Here is a 19819-nt window from a genome sequence, read left to right as displayed (position 1 = left end):
GTTTGAAGGCATCAACAATATTTTTCAAGCACTATTGCTTTATGAATGATAGCGTAAGTAATTAAAACATGATTGAATCTATATTCCTCGCAAGAGTTGTTGAATTGTTACACAAAAGTACAAGGAAGGCGCCAATACGTTTTCAGCACCATGGAAAGCAAAAAGATCGAACATGTCTATTATTTGACAATTATAGGCAACGCTGTTATCTCTTAAAATATTAATATTTGCAGATGCAAATAGAGTGATATAATTTCTGAATGCAAACTTCTTAATTCGGAATTCATGAGTTTGTGTTACGTTTGAAAGTCATGTGAAAACAAGGAGAGAAGATGAAATGGCTGCAAACAACTCACCTTGTCTTTGTTGGGTAAAGTCTGAGTCCTGGTATAAGTATCTCCTCCGTTAATACTGATCAGCTCACCATCTACAGGAGGAAACTGTGCGGGGAAAACCACTACGTCACTCTTCAGCGTGTCTGAGCTGAAACACACGTCATACTGCTGAGTAGACTTGGAGTAAGACCAGCTCCCGTCAGGGTGGGTGGTGATCATTGGGGCGCTGTACCTGCTGAAGCTGCCGTCTGTCCTGTGGCATTTGACAGCTATTAAACTGATGAGGCTCAGCAGAAAGATCACCGACACCGACACGATGCCGATCAGCAGATACAGGTTTAAGTCAGAGAAGCTGTCCTCCTTTGTGGGCACATGTCTGAACTGAGTCTGGATGTCAGCTGTGCTTTCAACCACCACCACGTCAATAGACACAGTAGCGGACAGGGAGGGCTCTCCGTTATCAGAAACCAGCACCACCAAGGGGTGAGCTTTCAGGTCATTGTCACTCATCCTCCTCTTAGTCCTGATCTCTCCGGTGCTGGTTCCGATCCGGAAGAGGTTGTTTCCTTTGGGCTCAGAGAGGTGATAGGAAAGCAGCGCATTGTATCCAGAGTCTGCGTCTACAGCCCTGATCTTTGCCACAAAGTATCCCGCTTCAGCAGAATAGGGGATGCTCTCACTGTTCACGGAGCCGTGCTCAGAATAGGGCGCGAGGATCGTGGGACTGTTGTCGTTCTCATCCAGGACTAAAACGTTCACAGTCACGTTGCTGCTGAGCGGAGGAACACCAGAGTCTGTGGCCTGGACTTTAAACTGGAAGCTTTTTAACTCCTCGTAGTTAAAAGACTGCAGGCTGACTATGTCTCCAGTCTCGGAGTTGATGTTTAACATTGATGAAATCGGAATATTTCTTTGCGAATTTTCTAATAATTTGTAAGTCAGTTTTGAATTACTGTTCAGATCCGGATCAAATGCATTTATTGTATGAATAACAGAGCCCATTGGACTATTTTCTTTCACATAAACATTAATCACAGGTTCCATAAATCGAGGTGCATTATCATTGACATCAGAAACATGAACAGTAATGACTGTGATGCTGGACAGAGGTGGACTTCCTTCATCTGTGGCTGTAACAGTGACATTATACAGAGAAGTGTTTTCTCTGTCCAGTGGTCCATCAACTACTAATGAATAGTCATTTTTGTAGTTGGACTTCAGTTTAAACGGAACAGACCCAACTACCTTACAGTTAGTCACACCGTTGTTTCCTCCATCTTTATCACTCACTGTGACCAAAGCAACGATTGTCCCCAGTTCTGCATCTTCTTTTACTGGAGTCATGAGTGACGTCACAGATATTTCTGGAGCATTGTCATTCACGTCAATTATCTCTATCAGCAGTTTAGCATGCGCACTACGAGGAGTGGTGCCTTGATCAGTGGCTTTTACTCTAACTTCATAAGCAGACGTCTCTTCATAATCTAATGTCCCCTTCACAGAGATTTCTCCTGTTTCTGAATTCAGATCGAAAATAATTGATGGATCAATGTTTCCTCGTTTGATAAATGAATAAATTATCTTACTGTTCATGCCCTCGTCTAAGTCGGTTGCATTTAACTTTACTATCACTGTTCCACGAGCAGTACTTTCAGGTACACTAACTTTATACAATGATTTGCTAAAAATAGGTATATTATCATTTACATCTAATACATTAATACGTATTTGTAAGGAGCCAGATCGAGCAGGTTTACCTCCATCTACAGCCGTCAAGACAAGTGTGATCACCGGCTGTTTCTCTCGATCTAAAGCCTTTTGCAGCACCAACTCAGCGGACACACCGTGTTCTCCACTGCTCTGCACATCAAGAGAGAAATATTCATTTTGGCTCAGCTTGTACGTCTTTACTGTGTTGCTTCCTATGTCTGCGTCTTCGGCTATTGGGAGAAGATGTCGCTCTCCAGTTAAAGAGGATTCAGAGATATTTAAATAATTATTTTTTTCAATGAAAGCCGGCGAATTATCGTTTATATCTAAAACATTGACCTCTATGCGATGTGCACTCATTGGGTTGTTCAAAACGGCTTGTATTTTTACTGAGCATTTCACCACACTCGGACAAAGCTCCTCTCTGTCTATCCTCTCGTTAACAAAGAGGTTCCCGGTGCGCAAATTCACGTCAAAATATTTCTTACTGTAACTCGAAACAACACGCAAGTCCCTGGTCGTTAGATCCTGTAAATTGAGGTTCAAATCCTTGGCAATATTCCCCACCACGGTGCCTTTGTTCACCTCCTCAGGAATCGAGTAGGACAACTGCGAAGCCGCCCAGTTGCAAAGACAAAGAAACACAACAATGTGAATCCAGTCGTATTCCTTTTGTCGTCGAATATACATTGTTGATGCATCAAAACGCCTGAACTCAGTCGACCATCTATCCTCGCTACAGATACATCCGTACACATAAATATTGTTTCTGGAAGCTCTTGTCCTCGTCACTGCCCCTTCAGCGGGTGCACTAATGCCCGGTGACGATTTCAAGTTTTATCCCACGCAGAGAGGAGGAGTTTAAGAAGTAAAAACACTTTCATGTTCATGGTCTCATGCGACATCGTGTGGTGAATTGTATGTATTCAAATGCAATCCATTGTATCACATAGTCATGTAATTAATAATAGATAGTCAGGTTTGAACATTTATTTGTAATATATACAGTGCGAAAACTTAATTGACGACTTTTTAAATCGCTAAACGATCAGTTAATGTACAATGTATCTAATAGAAAAGACTACAAAATTAATTTCAGAGTGTACTCGACCTACTCAAGAAGTCCAATATTCGGAATAAATCATGAATTGAAGAAACAAGTTGGATTCAATGCACAATGAATCACAGAAACCAGATACTGTGAACACACAAGCACCATGAACAGCACCTTTTCTGACCGCATTCTATGTCAGGAGCTGTTACAAATGTTCGATCACACTAGAATGATACCAGCTATAAACTCGAGGCAGCAAACAAAGAGCAATATTGACTAATGATTATATTTAGTAAAGAACCGCTTAGACCAATTGCATCATGAATGAAGTGCTTTCAACAGATCGAACAGCAGGTTTTGTAACTGATTCGCACTAAAACGGCACCAGAGAGCTCTATCTAAGTACTAGCAATAGATATTTGATATATTTGATATTTCCACTACAGTATAGCTGTTTACTTATCACATGAGTGAAGTTGGGTATTTCTGCATGGGCCACCTAAGAAAACATACGAACCAAATTCTGAAAGGGCTATAATTAATATCTCAACTTGTAGTTACGCAACTGATTTTCAACATCCCGATGGCTTAACGTGCATTCAAACTCTCGGAGAAGGTTTTGTTAGTTTCTGTTTCAACACACGCAATGAATTGGGGAATCAAGGTATAATATTATAGCTTTAAACGAGGTTTGATTTACGTTACACATAAAAACGTTTTTTTTTTTTTTTTTTTTTTAATCGCATGAAATACAATTACTTTCTATTTTATGATGGCATTGTTATGTTGAACAGCACTTATGGCATTTTGTTTTGAAGGCCATTGTAAGCATGTCACTCTTACCTTGTCTTTGTTGGGTAACGTCTGAGTTCTGGTATAAGTATCTCCTCCGTTTATACTGATCAGTTCACCGTCTACAGGAGGAAACTGCGCGGGGAAAACCACTACGTCACTCTTCAGCGTGTCTGAGCTGAAACACACGTCATACTGCTGAGTAGACTTGGAGTAAGACCAGCTCCCGTCAGGGTGGGTGGTGATCATTGGGGCGCTGTACCTGCTGAAGCTGCCGTCTGTCCTGTGGCATTTGACAGCTATTAAACTGATGAGGCTCAGCAGAAAGATCACCGACACCGACACGATGCCGATCAACAGATACAGGTTTAAGTCAGAGAAGCTGTCCTCCTTTGTGGGCACATGTCTGAACTGAGTCTGGATGTCAGCTGTGCTTTCAACCACCACCACGTCGATAGACACAGTAGCTGACAGGGAGGGCTCTCCGTTATCAGAAACCAGCACCACCAAGGGGTGAGCTTTCAGGTCATTGTCACTCATCCTCCTCTTAGTCCTGATCTCTCCGGTGCTGGTTCCGATCCGGAAGAGGTTGTTTCCTTTGGGCTCAGAGAGGTGATAGGAAAGCAGCGCGTTGTATCCAGAGTCTGCGTCTACAGCCCTGATCTTTGCCACAAAGTATCCCGCTTCAGCAGAATAGGGGATGCTCTCACTGTTCACGGAGCCGTGCTCAGAATAGGGCGCGAGGATCGTGGGACTGTTGTCGTTCTCATCCAGGACTAAAACGTTCACAGTCACGTTGCTGCTGAGCGGAGGAACACCAGAGTCTGTGGCCTGGACTTTAAACTGGAAGCTTTTTAACTCCTCGTAGTTAAAAGACTGCAGGCTGACTATGTCTCCAGTCTCTGAGTTGATGTTTAACATTGATGAAATTGGAATATTTCTTGGGGAATGATCTAACAATTTGTAATTTAGTTTTGAATTACTGTTCAGATCCGGATCAAATGCATTTATTGTATGAATAACAGAGCCCATTAGACTATTTTCTTTCACATAAACATGAATCACAGGCTCCATAAATCGAGGTGCATTATCATTGACATCAGAAACATGAACAGTAATGACTGTGATACTGGACAGAGGTGGACTTCCTTCATCTGTGGCTGTAACAGTGACATTATACAGAGAAGTGTTTTCTCTGTCCAGTGGTCCATCAACTACTAATGAATAGTCATTTTTGTAGTTGGACTTCAGTTTAAACGGAACAGACCCAACTACCTTACAGTTAGTCACACCGTTGTTTCCTCCATCTTTATCACTCACTGTGACCAAAGCAACGATTGTCCCCAGTTCTGCATCTTCTTTTACTGGAGTCGTGAGTGACGTCACAGATATTTCTGGAGCATTGTCATTCACGTCAATTATCTCTATCAGCAGTTTAGCATGCGCACTACGTGGAGATAAGCCTTGGTCAGTTGCTTTTACTCTAACTTCATAAGCAGACGTCTCCTCATAATCTAATGTCCCCTTCACGGAGATTTCCCCTGTTTCTGAATTTAGATCGAAAATATTTGATGGATCAATGTTTCCGCGTTTGATAAACGAATAAATTATCTTACTGTTCATGCCCTCGTCTAAATCGGTTGCATTTAACTTAATTACTAATGCCTTGGGAGTAGCATTTTCATTAACATGCGCCTTATACAGAGATTTACTGAACGTGGGTGTATTGTCATTGACATCTAAAACATTAACAATTAATTGCAATGTTCCAGATCTAGCAGGTTTCCCTCCATCTACAGCCGTCAAGACAAGTGTGATCACCGGCTGTTTCTCTCGATCTAAAGCCTTTTGCAGCACCAACTCAGCGGACACACCGTGTTCTCCACCGCTCTGCACATCAAGAGAGAAATATTCATTTTGGTTCAGCTTGTACGTCTTTACTGTGTTGCTTCCAATGTCCGCGTCTTCTGCAATGGGGAGAAGATATCGCTCTCCTGGTGACAACGATTCTGAGATATTCAGTATATGTAATTGATCAATGAATACAGGCGAGTTATCATTTATATCTAAAACATTTACCTCAATACGATGTGCAGTCATTGGATTGTTTAGAACGGCCTGTAATTTCAAGGTACATTTTACCGTATTTGGACAAAACTCTTCTCTGTCTATTCTTTCGTCAACAAAGAGGTTCCCGGTGCGCAAATTCACATCGAAATATTTTTTCTTCTGACCGGATACAATTTGGAGGTCCCTGCTTTCTATTTCTTGCACATTTAGGTTCAGGTCCTTTGCGATGTTCCCCACCACGGTGCCTTTGTTCACCTCCTCGGAAACTGAGTAAGATATCTGAGAGACAGACCAGTCGCAAAGACAAAGCAGCGCTACAATATGAATCCAGGCGTATTCCTTTTGTCGTCGAACAAACATCCTTGGTGCAATAATAGAGCTGAACAGAGTCAACCATTAATCCTTGGTTTGAGTAATTCCTTTAAAAGCAAATTGCTCCGTTTAACATCCTGCTTATCTCCTTACAACACCATCGAGTGCCCAGTGTACAATGACTGATGACGATTTTTTTTTTTTTTTACCATCTACAGAGGAGGAGTCTTGGCTAAACGGCGACATTTCGATCTGTGGTCTCCTGCGACATCATGTGGGGAATCAAGGGTATATTCGATTCATGCTTGGTCAATTTATTTGCCTGTGTATTTCTTCACAAATTGGTGATTCAAGTGCTTACCAACATTGCACGGTGATTGGCCTCAAATAACGAACAATTAGTTCAAAAATCATCACGTATACTCGTTTAATTACCAATGTTCAGTATAGAAGCATTTAGTTCAATGTTAAGTGTGCAAAAATCATGGCCATTTTCAAAGCCAGACAAGCCACCACGGAGTTAAAATACTGCAATGGTCCAGAAAACCAAACAATAACTAAAATAGTTCGTCGTGAGATTTAAATGCAATATAAAGTAATCTTACTGGAAAAAAAGCTTATAACGATAAAATGTGCTCGTTTTATAACGTCACAGAAACTATTACAAGCCTTACTTCAGCACTATGGAGACAGCCATTTCACAGCAAGAAACATGCCTGCAAAACTATTTTCTATTCAGTCTGAAAAAAATAGTAGAATACCAGTGAAGCCACATATCGTTTATTTAAGCACAATGGCGAGCATGTCTCAATATAAGTAACGAGTATCGTGCTGAGGTCACGTTGCTGTTGATAATTCTCCAGAGTGCATTCAAGAGCGGGTTGACGGCACGATGGAGTAGTGCAGAGACCATAAAACTAACACCATTGTCAGCGCTGTTTCTACTCAGACTGAAACGTTTTAAAGTGAAAATATTTCATGTACGGAGATTCAAACGAGTTCCTATTTAAGTAATCACATTGCTTGATACGATACAAACTAACATCTTGGTCAGTTAGATGCTAAGACCAAATGTTGTTCCGAACATACCGTATTGTTGTGTGCAGTGAGGCGCGTGGCTTGACGAGTGCAAGCAAAATGGAAGAAATTCTTACAGGACGAATTAGGTTTACTAATGTTATTTTTAGTGTAATAACCTCATCCGAAATACATCAGCTTCCATAAAGTTTGGTTGTGAGTTAATCAAAAATGCTGTTAGTTATTTGTTAACAGATGAAAAAGGGGAAGTATCTAAGATGACACTTTCATTTGACTTCATATTCGTCCATCCTCGCATACAATACTATATCACATACAAGTACTGATAAGTCAAATAGTACAATTGGATTTCAGCAGATTTTTGGGCGATCCCCAATCTATTATTTAACTGTTAAATTCAAAGTAAAGCCTACCTTGTCTTTGTTGGGTAACGTCTGTGTTCTTGTATAAGTATCTCCTCCGTTTATACTGATCAGCTCACCGTCTACAGGAGGAAACTGTGCGGGGAAAACCACTACGTCACTCTTCAGCGTGTCTGAGCTGAAACACACGTCATACTGCTGAGTAGACTTGGAGTAAGACCAGCTCCCGTCAGGGTGGGTGGTGATCATTGGGGCGCTGTACCTGCTGAAGCTGCCGTCTGTCCTGTGGCATTTGACAGCTATTAAACTGATGAGGCTCAGCAGAAAGATCACCGACACCGACACGATGGCGATCAGCAGATACAGGTTTAAGTCAGAGAAGCTGTCCTCCTTTGTGGGCACATGTCTGAACTGAGTCTGGATGTCAGCTGTGCTTTCAACCACCACCACGTCAATAGACACAGTAGCTGACAGGGAGGGCTCTCCGTTATCAGAAACCAGCACCACCAAGGGGTGAGCTTTCAGGTCATTGTCACTCATCCTCCTCTTAGTCCTGATCTCTCCGGTGCTGGTTCCGATCCGGAAGAGGTTGTTTCCTTTGGGCTCAGAGAGGTGATAGGAAAGCAGCGCATTGTATCCAGAGTCTGCGTCTACAGCCCTGATCTTTGCCACAAAGTATCCCGCTTCAGCAGAATAGGGGATGCTCTCACTGTTCACGGAGCCGTGCTCAGAATAGGGCGCGAGGATCGTGGGACTGTTGTCGTTCTCATCCAGGACTAAAACGTTCACAGTCACGTTGCTGCTGAGCGGAGGAACACCAGAGTCTGTGGCCTGGACTTTAAACTGGAAGCTTTTTAACTCCTCGTAGTTAAAAGACTGCAGGCTGACTATGTCTCCAGTCTCTGAGTTGATGTTTAACATTGATGAAATCGGAATATTTCTTTGCGAATTTTCTAACAATTTGTAAGTCAGTTTTGAATTACTGTTCAGATCCGGATCAAATGCATTTATTGTATGAATAACGGAGCCCACTGGACTATTTTCTTTCACATAAACATGAATCACAGGTTCCATAAATCGAGGTGCATTATCATTGACATCAGAAACATGAACAGTAATGACTGTGATGCTGGACAGAGGTGGACTTCCTTCATCTGTGGCTGTAACAGTGACATTATACAGAGAAGTGTTTTCTCTGTCCAGTGGTCCATCAACTACTAATGAATAGTCATTTTTGTAGTTGGACTTCAGTTTAAACGGAACAGACCCAACTACCTTACAGTTAGTCACACCGTTGTTTCCTCCATCTTTATCACTCACTGTGACCAAAGCAACGATGGTCCCCAGTTCTGCATCTTCTTTTACTGGAGTCATGAGTGACGTCACAGATGTTTCTGGGGTATTGTCATTCACGTCAAGTATCTCTATCAGCAGTTTAGCATGCGCACTACGAGGAGATAAGCCTTGATCAGTGGCTTGAACTCTAACTTCATAAGCAGACGTTTCTTCATAATCTAATGTCCCCTTCACGGAGATTTCTCCTGTTTCTGAATTTAGATCGAAAATATTGGATGGGTCTGTATTTTTTCGTCTGATGAACGAATACAGGATCTTACTGTTCATGCCCTCGTCTAAATCGGTTGCATTTAATTTTATTATTACTGTCCCCTCTGCAGTATCTTCGCGAACACGTTCTTTATACAGCGTTTTACTGAAAATTGGTGTATTATCATTGGCATCTAAAACATTTACATATATCTCCAAGGTACCAGATTTAGCAGGTTTACCTCCATCTACAGCCGTCAAAATAAGTTTAAGAACCGGCTGTTTCTCTCGATCTAAAGCCTTTTGCAGCACCAACTCAGCGGACACACCGTGTTCTCCACTGCTCTGCACATCAAGAGAGAAATATTCATTTTGGCTCAGCTTGTAGCTCTTCACTGAGTTACTGCCTCTGTCCGCGTCTTCTGCTATAGGGAGAAGATATCGCTCTCCCGGTGACATTGATTCGGAAGTGTTTAAAGAATACGACTGGTCTATGAATTCCGGCGAGTTATCATTAATGTCTGAAACGCTGACCTCTATTCGGTGTACAATCATAGGATTGCTTAACACAGCCTGTATCCGTAGGACACATTGTGCCGTGTTCGGGCAGATCTCCTCTCTGTCTATCCTCTCGTCAACAAAGATGTTCCCGGTCCGCAAATTCACGTCAAAATAATTCTTACTGTAACTCGAAACAACACGTAGATCCCTGGTTTCTAGATCGTGTACATTCAAATTCAGGTCCTTTGCGATGTTCCCCACCACGGTGCCTTTGTTCACCTCCTCAGAGATCGAGTAAGACAATTGCGATGCAGACCTGTCACAAAGACAGAGCAGCGCAACAATATGAAGCCAGGCGTATTCCTCGCTTCCCATCGTGGTGCAATAATCACCGAATCCCGCTTATCCTGTATGTCCTCGGTATGTATATATCCGTCATAAACACGATTCTCGAAACAGCAGCAGCAGCCCTTCTTTCCACATACGACACCAGCGTCTCTCTTTACTGATGTCAGTGACGGTTTTCGGTTTCCCGTGCAGGGCGGAGTTGTACACGTAGTGTAACAATCATATCTATGGTCTCCAGCGACATCATGTGGTAAATGACATATAAGTCAACATAAATGAGAAACTCTTATCCCACACATTTGTTTGTATTATTATATGATATTTAAATATTTGGTACACATTGACTTTAGTATATAAAACAACATTAAAGGTACATTATTATGCTATAATCATGTAAATTGGTGAATTCAATGAACTATACAGTCTCGCCACGTAAATAAAAAAGCAAATTAATTTTGTTGGCAAAATCAGGCAAAATTAATCTTAACATGCAAATTAAATGCATCAGTCAAACAACAAATCCCTCACTAATGATAAATGAGATCCGGTTTAATAAAGTATTCAGATAATTTAAAAAAAACACACGCAATGGCAGAGTTTAGTTTCAGCACCACAGACAGCGCTGTTCCTTCAGGTTAAAATGGATCTAGTGAACTTTTGAGCTTGTTGGAGCCGATACTAAATGGTCCTGCTTTCAAAGAATATCATCTCAGGATTTTAAAACATAACCAATCTGAGTTGTTCTTCATTCAGCTCTTTCAAAATTCGGAGCTGAATTACATCACTGATAAAACTACAATAAAAAATCACATCACAACATATGCAAATTTCGGCGATTGAAAACTGAACAACACATACCTTGTCTTTGTTGGGTAAAGTCTGAGTTCTGGTATAAGTATCTCCTCCGTTAATACTGATCAGCTCACCATCCACGGGAGGAAACTGCGCGGGGAAAACCACTACGTCACTCTTCAGCGTGTCTGAGCTGAAACACACGTCATACTGCTGAGTAGACTTGGAGTAAGACCAGCTCCCGTCAGGGTGGGTGGTGATCATTGGGGCGCTGTACCTGCTGAAGCTGCCGTCTGTCCTGTGGCATTTGACAGCTATTAAACTGATGAGGCTCAGCAGAAAGATCACCGACACCGACACGATGGCGATCAGCAGATACAGGTTTAAGTCAGAGAAGCTGTCCTCCTTTGTGGGCACATGTCTGAACTGAGTCTGGATGTCAGCTGTGCTTTCAACCACCACCACGTCAATAGACACAGTAGCTGACAGGGAGGGCTCTCCGTTATCAGAAACCAGCACCACCAAGGGGTGAGCTTTCAGGTCATTGTCACTCATCCTCCTCTTAGTCCTGATCTCTCCGGTGCTGGTTCCGATCCGGAAGAGGTTGTTTCCTTTGGGCTCAGAGAGGTGATAGGAAAGCAGCGCGTTGTATCCAGAGTCTGCGTCTACAGCCCTGATCTTTGCCACAAAGTATCCCGCTTCAGCAGAATAGGGGATGCTCTCACTGTTCACGGAGCCGTGCTCAGAATAGGGCGCGAGGATCGTGGGACTGTTGTCGTTCTCATCCAGGACTAAAACGTTCACAGTCACGTTGCTGCTGAGCGGAGGAACACCAGAGTCTGTGGCCTGGACTTTAAACTGGAAGCTTTTTAACTCCTCGTAGTTAAAAGACTGCAGGCTGACTATGTCTCCAGTCTCGGAGTTGATGTTTACAACTGTTGAAATTGGGAAACTTTTTGCATAATTATCTATTAGAGAATAAGTCAATTTAGCATTTTCATTGGCATCTGCATCTTGTGCAGTTGTTCTTGTTACAATATCTCCCACTTTGCTATTCTCTTTCACGTAAATATATACACTGGATTCTGAGAAATGAGGCGCATTGTCGTTAATATCAGAAATGTGCACATTGATTACAGCAGTGCTAGAAAGAGCCGGACTGCCTTCATCCGTGGCAGTAATGGTTACATTGTAATGTGTTACAATTTCTCTGTCAAGGAGACCGTCAACTGTCAGAGAGTAATAGTTTTTGTAATTTGACGTTAATGTAAAAGGGACTGAGTCTTTAATTTGACATGTAGTAATGCCGTTTTTCCCTCCATCTTTATCCGTCACAGTCACCAATGCAACGACTGTCCCCATTTCAGCACTTTCCTTTACTGGACTCATTAGTGACGTTACAGAGATTTCCGGTGCGTTGTCGTTGATATCGACAACCTCTACCAGTACTTTAGAATAACCACTACGAGGGGAATGCCCCTTGTCTGTTGCTTGTACTCGTAATTCATATGCATTGCTTTCCTCGTAATCCAAATTAACATTCACTGCGATTTCACCGCTTTGCGGATTAACAATGAATTTTTCTGGATAGTTCACATTTCCTCTTTTCATGAAAGCGTATTTGATGTCTGAATTAAGTGCTTCGTCTAAATCAGTTGCATTTAGTTTCAATATTATTGTCCCTATGGGTGCACTTTCACTAACTCGCACTTTATAAAGCGGCTTGCTAAACGAAGGCGTGTTATCATTAACGTCTATCACATTTACAAGAATCTGCATCGTGCCAGACCTTGCAGGTTTTCCTCCGTCTACCGCGGTTAATGTTAACTTAATAACGGCTTGTTTCTCTCGGTCTAAAGCTTTCTGCAGCACCAACTCAGCGTACGCACTGTCCCCTCCACTACTCACATCAATGGAGAAATGCTCGTTCAGACTTAACTTGTATGTTTTCACTGAATTGCTGCCAGTGTCTGCATCCTGAGCTACTGGGAGCGGATACCTCTCTCCCGTTGAAGACGACTCTGAGATATTAAACACATGGGTTTGCTCGATAAATGATGGCGCATTATCATTGATGTCAACAATATTGATCTCGATGCGATAAATACCCATAGGGTGGCTCAAAAGTCCCTCTATATTTAAGGAGCACTTCGGTAAATTCGGACACAGCTCCTCGCGGTCTATCCTGTCGTTAACAACCAAAGCCCCTGTTCTTAAATTTGCCTCGAAATATTTCTTACTGTAGCCCGACACAATCCGAAATCCCCGTTGCTCCAGTTGCTGTGTTTGGATGTTTAAATCCTTGGCAATATTTCCCACTGCTGTGCCTTTGTCCACCTCCTCCATAACGGAATAGGAAATCTGAGCTGCAGACCAGCCAGATAAACAAAGAAGAATGGCGCACAGCATCCACACGGCCTCGCTATACTGTTTACGACCCATCCTTTTTTTTAGAGGAGACAATCAGGTAACCAAACGTCATTTATCCACGAAAACAGGAAAATATCCACAAGACAGCTGAGCGCTCTTCATCCATGGACCATCTTTCCAGACGACGTAGTTAATAACTAACCCAGCCTCCACGAAACATGCAGGCTGTTTCACAGAGAGCGGAGGAGGAGTTTTACGTCGTTAATAAACACGATGTGTGGTCTCGAGCGACATCTTGCGTTCCTTTGATAGACCACAGTGCACTATTTTCTATCGGACATTAGTTAGTGTGTTTTCTTAAAATATACACCACAAATGTGTCAACATCGATTTTGTGAAGCCGTCTATTTATTTATTGCCAAACCTACATACTGATAACAGAGAAAGAAGCCAAGAAGACTGAATTCATCAGATAAGAGTGTTTTAACTGGACGCAGAGACGGTGATATGTTGATAATTGTAAGGTAGAAAAAGGTTACGTAAATTAATGATTTCGTTTTTTTAATGACTTTTCCGAACTGTTGCTGTTAAATATGTTTAATAATGTTCTTCCACCATAAAAACATACTAAACAAAGCCTTCTCACAAACAAACAATCTGGTCTTTTAGGACAGAACACTTTATTTCGTCCCTCCGACCAACTGACAAGCTCAGCCACATGTAACAACACGTTAGTCTTAAATACATGCAATCAAGCACGTGCCGCGAAGATGGAGTGCAAAGAGGTTTCAGCACCACGGAGAGCGTCTTTCGCGTTGAGCAGTTTAAGATACCTCAAAACAACTGTAAATGTATGCAATCTATTATACTTATTATATTGCCAGAACGTTTATATGAATGTGTATGAGAAACAGAAGCTATGTGAAAGACAAAATGCACTGATTGACAGTATTCAGTATGGTTCTTACCTTGTCTTTGTTGGGTAAAGTCTGAGTCCTAGTATAAGTATCACCTCCGTTTATACTGATCAGTTCACCATCTACAGGAGGAAACTGTGCGGGGAAAACCACTACGTCACTCTTCAGCGTGTCTGAGCTGAAACACACGTCATACTGCTGAGTAGACTTGGAGTAAGACCAGCTCCCGTCAGGGTGGGTGGTGATCATTGGGGCGCTGTACCTGCTGAAGCTGCCGTCTGTCCTGTGGCATTTGACAGCGATTAAACTGATGAGGCTCAGCAGAAAGATCACCGACACCGACACGATGCCGATCAGCAGATACAGGTTTAGGTCAGAGAAGCTGTCCTCCTTTGTGGGCACATGTCTGAACTGAGTCTGGATGTCAGCTGTGCTTTCAACCACCACCACGTCAATAGACACAGTAGCTGACAGGGAGGGCTCTCCGTTATCAGAAACCAGCACCACCAAGGGGTGAGCTTTCAGGTCATTGTCACTCATCCTCCTCTTAGTCCTGATCTCTCCGGTGCTGGTTCCGATCCGGAAGAGGTTGTTTCCTTTGGGCTCAGAGAGGTGATAGGAAAGCAGCGCATTGTATCCAGAGTCTGCGTCTACAGCCCTGATCTTTGCCACAAAGTATCCCGCTTCAGCAGAATAGGGGATGCTCTCACTGTTCACGGAGCCGTGCTCAGAATAGGGCGCGAGGATCGTGGGACTGTTGTCGTTCTCATCCAGGACTAAAACGTTCACAGTCACGTTGCTGCTGAGCGGAGGAACACCAGAGTCTGTGGCCTGGACTTTAAACTGGAAGCTTTTTAACTCCTCGTAGTTAAAAGACTGCAGGCTGACTATGTCTCCAGTCTCCGAGTTTATATTCAACATTGTAGACACGGGCACTAAGTTACTATTACTGTCTAAAAATGAATATACAACTTTGCCATTCATTTCAAAGTCAGCATCCGATGCAGACATTGTTTTAATAATTACACCCACTTCACTGTTTTCTTTCACGTAAATATGAATCACATTTTCTGAGAAACGAGGTGAATTATCATTTACATCCGAAATATACACATTAATAACACTAGTGTTTGAGAGAGGAGGAGTCCCTTCATCGATTGCCGAAATCTTGACGTTGTAGCGGGAGGTGATTTCTCTGTCAAGAGCTCCGTCAACAACTAGAGAATAATAGTTGTTGTAGTTTGTTTCGAGTTTAAATGGAACCTTATTTAAGATTGCACATTTAACTTCACCGTTGCGACCGCCATCGCTGTCTCGAACGGAAACAAGTGCGATAGCAGTACCAATATCAGCGTCCTCCTTTACGGTATCGAACAGTGACGTCACTGTGATCTCGGGCGCATTGTCGTTTACGTCAATAACTTCTACCAGCACTTTACAGTGCGCAGCCATCGGTGGCTGAGCCTTATCGTTTGCTTCTGCACGGATCTCGAACGCTGTATATTCCTCATAATTTACATCAGCTTTTACTATGATCGCACCCGTCATGGGATCAATATGAAAGACCTCTAATATACGATCCTGCCCTTTACTTCTTAAGGAATAGACTATCTCTCCGTTAGTACCATCGTCTGCGTCGGTTGCATTGAGTGTAATCACAGTTGTCCCGATTGGCGTGTTTTCAAATATCCTAGTTTTGTACAGCGGATTGCTAAACACTGGGGGATTATCATTTATGTCTAAAACGTGTACAATGACCTGTGACGTACCAGATCTCGCTGGAGTTCCTCCATCTAAAGCAGTCACAGTGAGATGTATCACAGGCTGTTTCTCTCGATCCAGTGTTTTCTGTAAAACTAACTCTGCATACACGCTTTCTCCTTCTTTGATTGTAGCGAGAGAAAAATATGCATTTGGTGATAATTTAAACGCATTCACCGTGTTCTTACCTACATCTGCATCGATGGCCTCCGACAAAGCGAATTTAATTCCAGGGAGAGTATTCTCCGCTATGTCTACAGTTTGAGACTTTTCCGTGAATGACGGGTCGTTGTCGTTAACATCTAATATATTTATTTCTAAGCGATACAGCTTCAAAGGACTATTTATCACCGCCTCTACACTGACTTTGCATGTAGGTGCCTTTAAGCAGAGCTTCTCTCTGTCTATTCTCTCGTTAACGTAGAGAACCCCAGTCTTTACATTTACCTCGAAATATTTTCTTTTTGATCCAGTAACAATCTGAAACATACGGGATTCCAAGTCCTGTAGGCTGAGGTTTAGATCCTTAGCGATATTTCCAACAGAAGTGCCCGGATTCAATTCCTCAAAAACGGAATACGAAAGCTGTCCAGACTCCGCTTCCCAGCAACCCTCCAGCAGCACAAGCACCAGCCATGAAACAAAAGACGTCCTCATTGTTGCAGACATAATTCCATCTGGCGACTTAAACGCACATCCAAAGCAAGGAAACGCATTCACAAATATTGTAGCTGTCAAAAATATCCAACATTTAGATTGCACTACATATATATTGTAGACATGGATGAAACCGATCTCCTCTCTGTCCTTTCGCTCTCTCTTTGTGACAAAGCCTCGAGAAGAGGACTCGTCACCAAGAACTGGGAGGAGCATGAAACCACTACGTATGAATTCTCAATGTTACGGTCTATAGTGTCACCGCGTGGAGGTCTGCCACAATTACATTTAAATCATGTCTGTTCTTTTTTTCATCTTCAAAACTTTTTTTTTTTACAATCTCCAAGAAAACAAACGAACAGTATAAGCCATACACAAACACATGATGTCATATCATTTTGTTCGTGGATTTGAGAAGTACAAAATCACGAGATTACATTGTTTCCATTTCTTCTTACCTTGTCTTTGTTGGGTAACGTCTGAGTTCTGGTATAAGTATCTCCTCCGTTTATACTGATCAGTTCACCATCTACAGGAGGAAACTGTGCGGGGAAAACCACTACGTCACTCTTCAGCGTGTCTGAGCTGAAACACACGTCATACTGCTGAGTAGACTTGGAGTAAGACCAGCTCCCGTCAGGGTGGGTGGTGATCATTGGGGCGCTGTACCTGCTGAAGCTGCCGTCTGTCCTGTGGCATTTGACAGCTATTAAACTGATGAGGCTCAGCAGAAAGATCACCGACACCGACACGATGGCGATCAGCAGATACAGGTTTAAGTCAGAGAAGCTGTCCTCCTTTGTGGGCACATGTCTGAACTGAGTCTGGATGTCAGCTGTGCTTTCAACCACCACCACGTCAATAGACACAGTAGCTGACAGGGAGGGCTCTCCGTTATCAGAAACCAGCACCACCAAGGGGTGAGCTTTCAGGTCATTGTCACTCATCCTCCTCTTAGTCCTGATCTCTCCGGTGCTGGTTCCGATCCGGAAGAGGTTGTTTCCTTTGGGCTCAGAGAGGTGATAGGAAAGCAGCGCATTGTATCCAGAGTCTGCGTCTACAGCCCTGATCTTTGCCACAAAGTATCCCGCTTCAGCAGAATAGGGGATGCTCTCACTGTTCACGGAGCCGTGCTCAGAATAGGGCGCGAGGATCGTGGGACTGTTGTCGTTCTCATCCAGGACTAAAACGTTCACAGTCACGTTGCTGCTGAGCGGAGGAACACCAGAGTCTGTGGCCTGGACTTTAAACTGGAAGCTTTTTAACTCCTCGTAGTTAAAAGACTGCAGGCTGACCATGTCTCCAGTCTCGGAGTTTATATTCACCATTGAAGCTATCTGTGTCGCTTTCGGAGAATTGTTTATCAAGCGGTACGTTGCTTTTGCATTTTCATTCAAATCTGAATCTAGTGTCGTCAGTATATGAATAGTAGTTCCAATTTGGGCATTTTCCTTAACATACACATTGATACTAGGCTCCACAAATCGAGGAGGATTGTCATTCACGTCAGAAACTTGAACAGTAATGACGCTGGTGCTCGACAATGAGGGAGTTCCTTCATCTGTCGCTGTAATTGACACATTAAATTGGGAAACACTCTCCCTGTCCAGTGGCCCGGCAACCAGCAACGAATAATAGTTTTTATAATTCGATTTTAATTTAAATGGTACCGAACCTGTAATTTTACAGTTTGTCAGACCATTTTTGCCGCCATCTTTATCAGTGATAGTCACCATAGCGATGGCTGTGCCTATGTCAGTGTCCTCCCTCACTGGACTCATGAGTGATGAAACCGAGATTTCTGGAGCGTTATCATTGACATCAATAACTTCCACTAAGATCTTACTATGTGCACTGCGAGGAGGAGTGCCTTTATCTCGTGCCTGAACACGAATCTCATAAGCTTGATTTTCCTCATAATCAATATTGCCTTTGACGGTTATTTCTCCAGTACTATCATTCAGTGCAAATATGTCATCAGGATTTAAACGCCCCCTTTCTGTGAAAGAGTATACAATTTGACCATTCACACCGTCATCTAAATCAGTAGCTGACAGTGATAATAATGGTGTTCCAGCGTTTGCATTTTCAGCGACTTGGACTTTATATAGAGATTTACTGAACAAGGGTGGATTGTCATTCACGTCCAGTACATTAACTTGTATCTGTAAAGTTCCCGTTTTGGGAGGTTTTCCTCCGTCTATTGCGATCAGTGTGAGTTCAATAACAGCCTGTTTTTCTCGATCTAACGCTTTCTGCAGCACCAGCTCAGCAGACACACTCTGCTCACCAATGTTCTGTATATCCAAAGAGAAATGATCATTCGGGTTTAATTTGTAAGTCTTCACCGAGTTGGCACCTCCGTCTGCGTCATACGCTATCGGGAGTGGATGCCTTTCTCCCACATACGAGGACTCGTACATATCAATAGTACTTATTTCTTCCAGAAAAAACGGTGCATTGTCATTGACATCATTAATAGCAACTTCAATTCGATGGAGGCTGCGAGGATTACTCAATACGGCTTCTACATTTAAAGAACATTTTACCGTATTGGGACAAAGCTCCTCCCGATCTATCCTCTCGCTAACGAAAAGTACTCCGGATTCATGATTTATGTCAAAATACTGTTGTTTGTATCCAGAGGTAATTTGAAGACCCGTGGAATGGAGTTGCTGCACATTGAGATTTAAATCCTTCGCGAGGTTTCCCACCGTTGTCCCTTTGTCCACCTCCTCTGAAATCGAATAGGATATCTGAGCTACGGACCAGCCGCAGAGACAAAGCAGAGTGAACAACAGACCTCCGAGATTATCCCATGGTTCCCGAGCAGCCATAGCTGTTCATGCAAAAGAAACGACTCCAGGTGTCTTCCTTTTGGAGTCTCCAGGAAAATGAAAAATAGCTTTTTTTGTTTGTTATGTATCCATTCTCGTGTCGGGTGCTCTCTCTTCAGGGCTTCACTCATCTATACGCATTTTTCACAAAGCACTGCCAGATGGTGACGTTTTATTCGGTCATAAATGGAGGAGGAGTTTCTCAACGATGACCATGATATTGATGTGTGGTCGATAGCGACATCTCGTGACACTTGTGTATACAGAGAGATTGAACATTGTGTTTTGACTTTATTAAACAGTGAACATTACAGATAAAACCCTTTGCTGAAGTTTTTGGAACTCTTGAGCTCAAACTGTATTCATAGGATAATTGTTATATGTGATATATAGTTGAATAAATTGGTCTTGTTGTTCA

At 42.7% G+C, this 19819-nt stretch overlaps 6 protein-coding genes across 12 annotated transcripts in view; all 6 read right to left on the bottom strand.

Moving 5' to 3' along the window:
- The window catches only part of LOC137791793 (protocadherin alpha-C2-like), a 148438-nt gene that overhangs the window by 39669 nt on the left and 88950 nt on the right, over window positions 1-19819 (bottom strand). The window contains exon 1 of one of the 7 annotated variants that reach the window (XM_068587010.1): window positions 7725-10199. The exons of the other annotated variants lie outside the window; for them this stretch is intronic. Coding sequence (XP_068443111.1) covers window positions 7725-10094 — 2370 coding nt within the window. The 5' untranslated portion in view covers window positions 10095-10199. Of the gene's footprint in view, window positions 1-7724; window positions 10200-19819 lie in introns of those variants that run through there. 7 annotated transcript variants of the gene reach the window in all.
- LOC137791849 (protocadherin alpha-2-like) lies at window positions 270-2870 on the bottom strand. The gene has a single exon (XM_068587044.1). The coding sequence runs from the start codon at window positions 2733-2735 to the stop codon at window positions 297-299; it is 2439 nt and encodes an 812-aa protein (XP_068443145.1). The 5' UTR covers window positions 2736-2870; the 3' UTR covers window positions 270-296.
- LOC137793556 (protocadherin alpha-2-like) lies at window positions 3862-6737 on the bottom strand. Its single transcript, XM_068589801.1, has one exon. It carries the CDS (start codon window positions 6319-6321, stop codon window positions 3862-3864), a length of 2460 nt encoding a protein of 819 aa, XP_068445902.1. The 5' UTR covers window positions 6322-6737.
- Window positions 10849-13636, bottom strand: LOC137793549 (protocadherin alpha-8-like). The gene is made up of 2 exons (XM_068589786.1): window positions 10926-13636; window positions 10849-10860 (listed from the first exon to the last, which is right to left on the bottom strand). Exons 1-2 carry the CDS (start codon window positions 13299-13301, stop codon window positions 10849-10851), a joined length of 2388 nt encoding a protein of 795 aa, XP_068445887.1. The 5' UTR covers window positions 13302-13636.
- On the bottom strand, window positions 14147-16621 carry LOC137793531 (protocadherin alpha-8-like). The gene has a single exon (XM_068589763.1). The coding sequence runs from the start codon at window positions 16574-16576 to the stop codon at window positions 14147-14149; it is 2430 nt and encodes an 809-aa protein (XP_068445864.1). The 5' UTR covers window positions 16577-16621.
- On the bottom strand, window positions 16990-19514 carry LOC137793528 (protocadherin alpha-2-like). Its single transcript, XM_068589749.1, has one exon. It carries the CDS (start codon window positions 19399-19401, stop codon window positions 16990-16992), a length of 2412 nt encoding a protein of 803 aa, XP_068445850.1. The 5' UTR covers window positions 19402-19514.

This window comes from Clinocottus analis, unplaced genomic scaffold (genome assembly GCF_023055335.1).
Source record: "Clinocottus analis isolate CAN_PGR_092001 unplaced genomic scaffold, fCliAna1.0.p SCAF_10, whole genome shotgun sequence".
Classification (NCBI taxonomy): Eukaryota; Metazoa; Chordata; class Actinopteri; order Perciformes; family Cottidae; genus Clinocottus; species Clinocottus analis.
The sequence above is the reverse complement of the archived record's forward strand: the minus strand, read 5'-3'. Positions and strand labels throughout refer to the sequence as shown.

Coding starts and splice junctions, on each gene's coding strand:
- LOC137793528 (XM_068589749.1), bottom strand. CDS start 19,401: ATGGCTGCTCGGGAACCATGGGATAATCTCGGAGGTCTGTTGTTCACT.
- LOC137793549 (XM_068589786.1), bottom strand. CDS start 13,301: ATGGGTCGTAAACAGTATAGCGAGGCCGTGTGGATGCTGTGCGCCATT.
- LOC137793531 (XM_068589763.1), bottom strand. CDS start 16,576: ATGTCTGCAACAATGAGGACGTCTTTTGTTTCATGGCTGGTGCTTGTG.
- LOC137791849 (XM_068587044.1), bottom strand. CDS start 2,735: ATGTATATTCGACGACAAAAGGAATACGACTGGATTCACATTGTTGTG.
- LOC137793556 (XM_068589801.1), bottom strand. CDS start 6,321: ATGTTTGTTCGACGACAAAAGGAATACGCCTGGATTCATATTGTAGCG.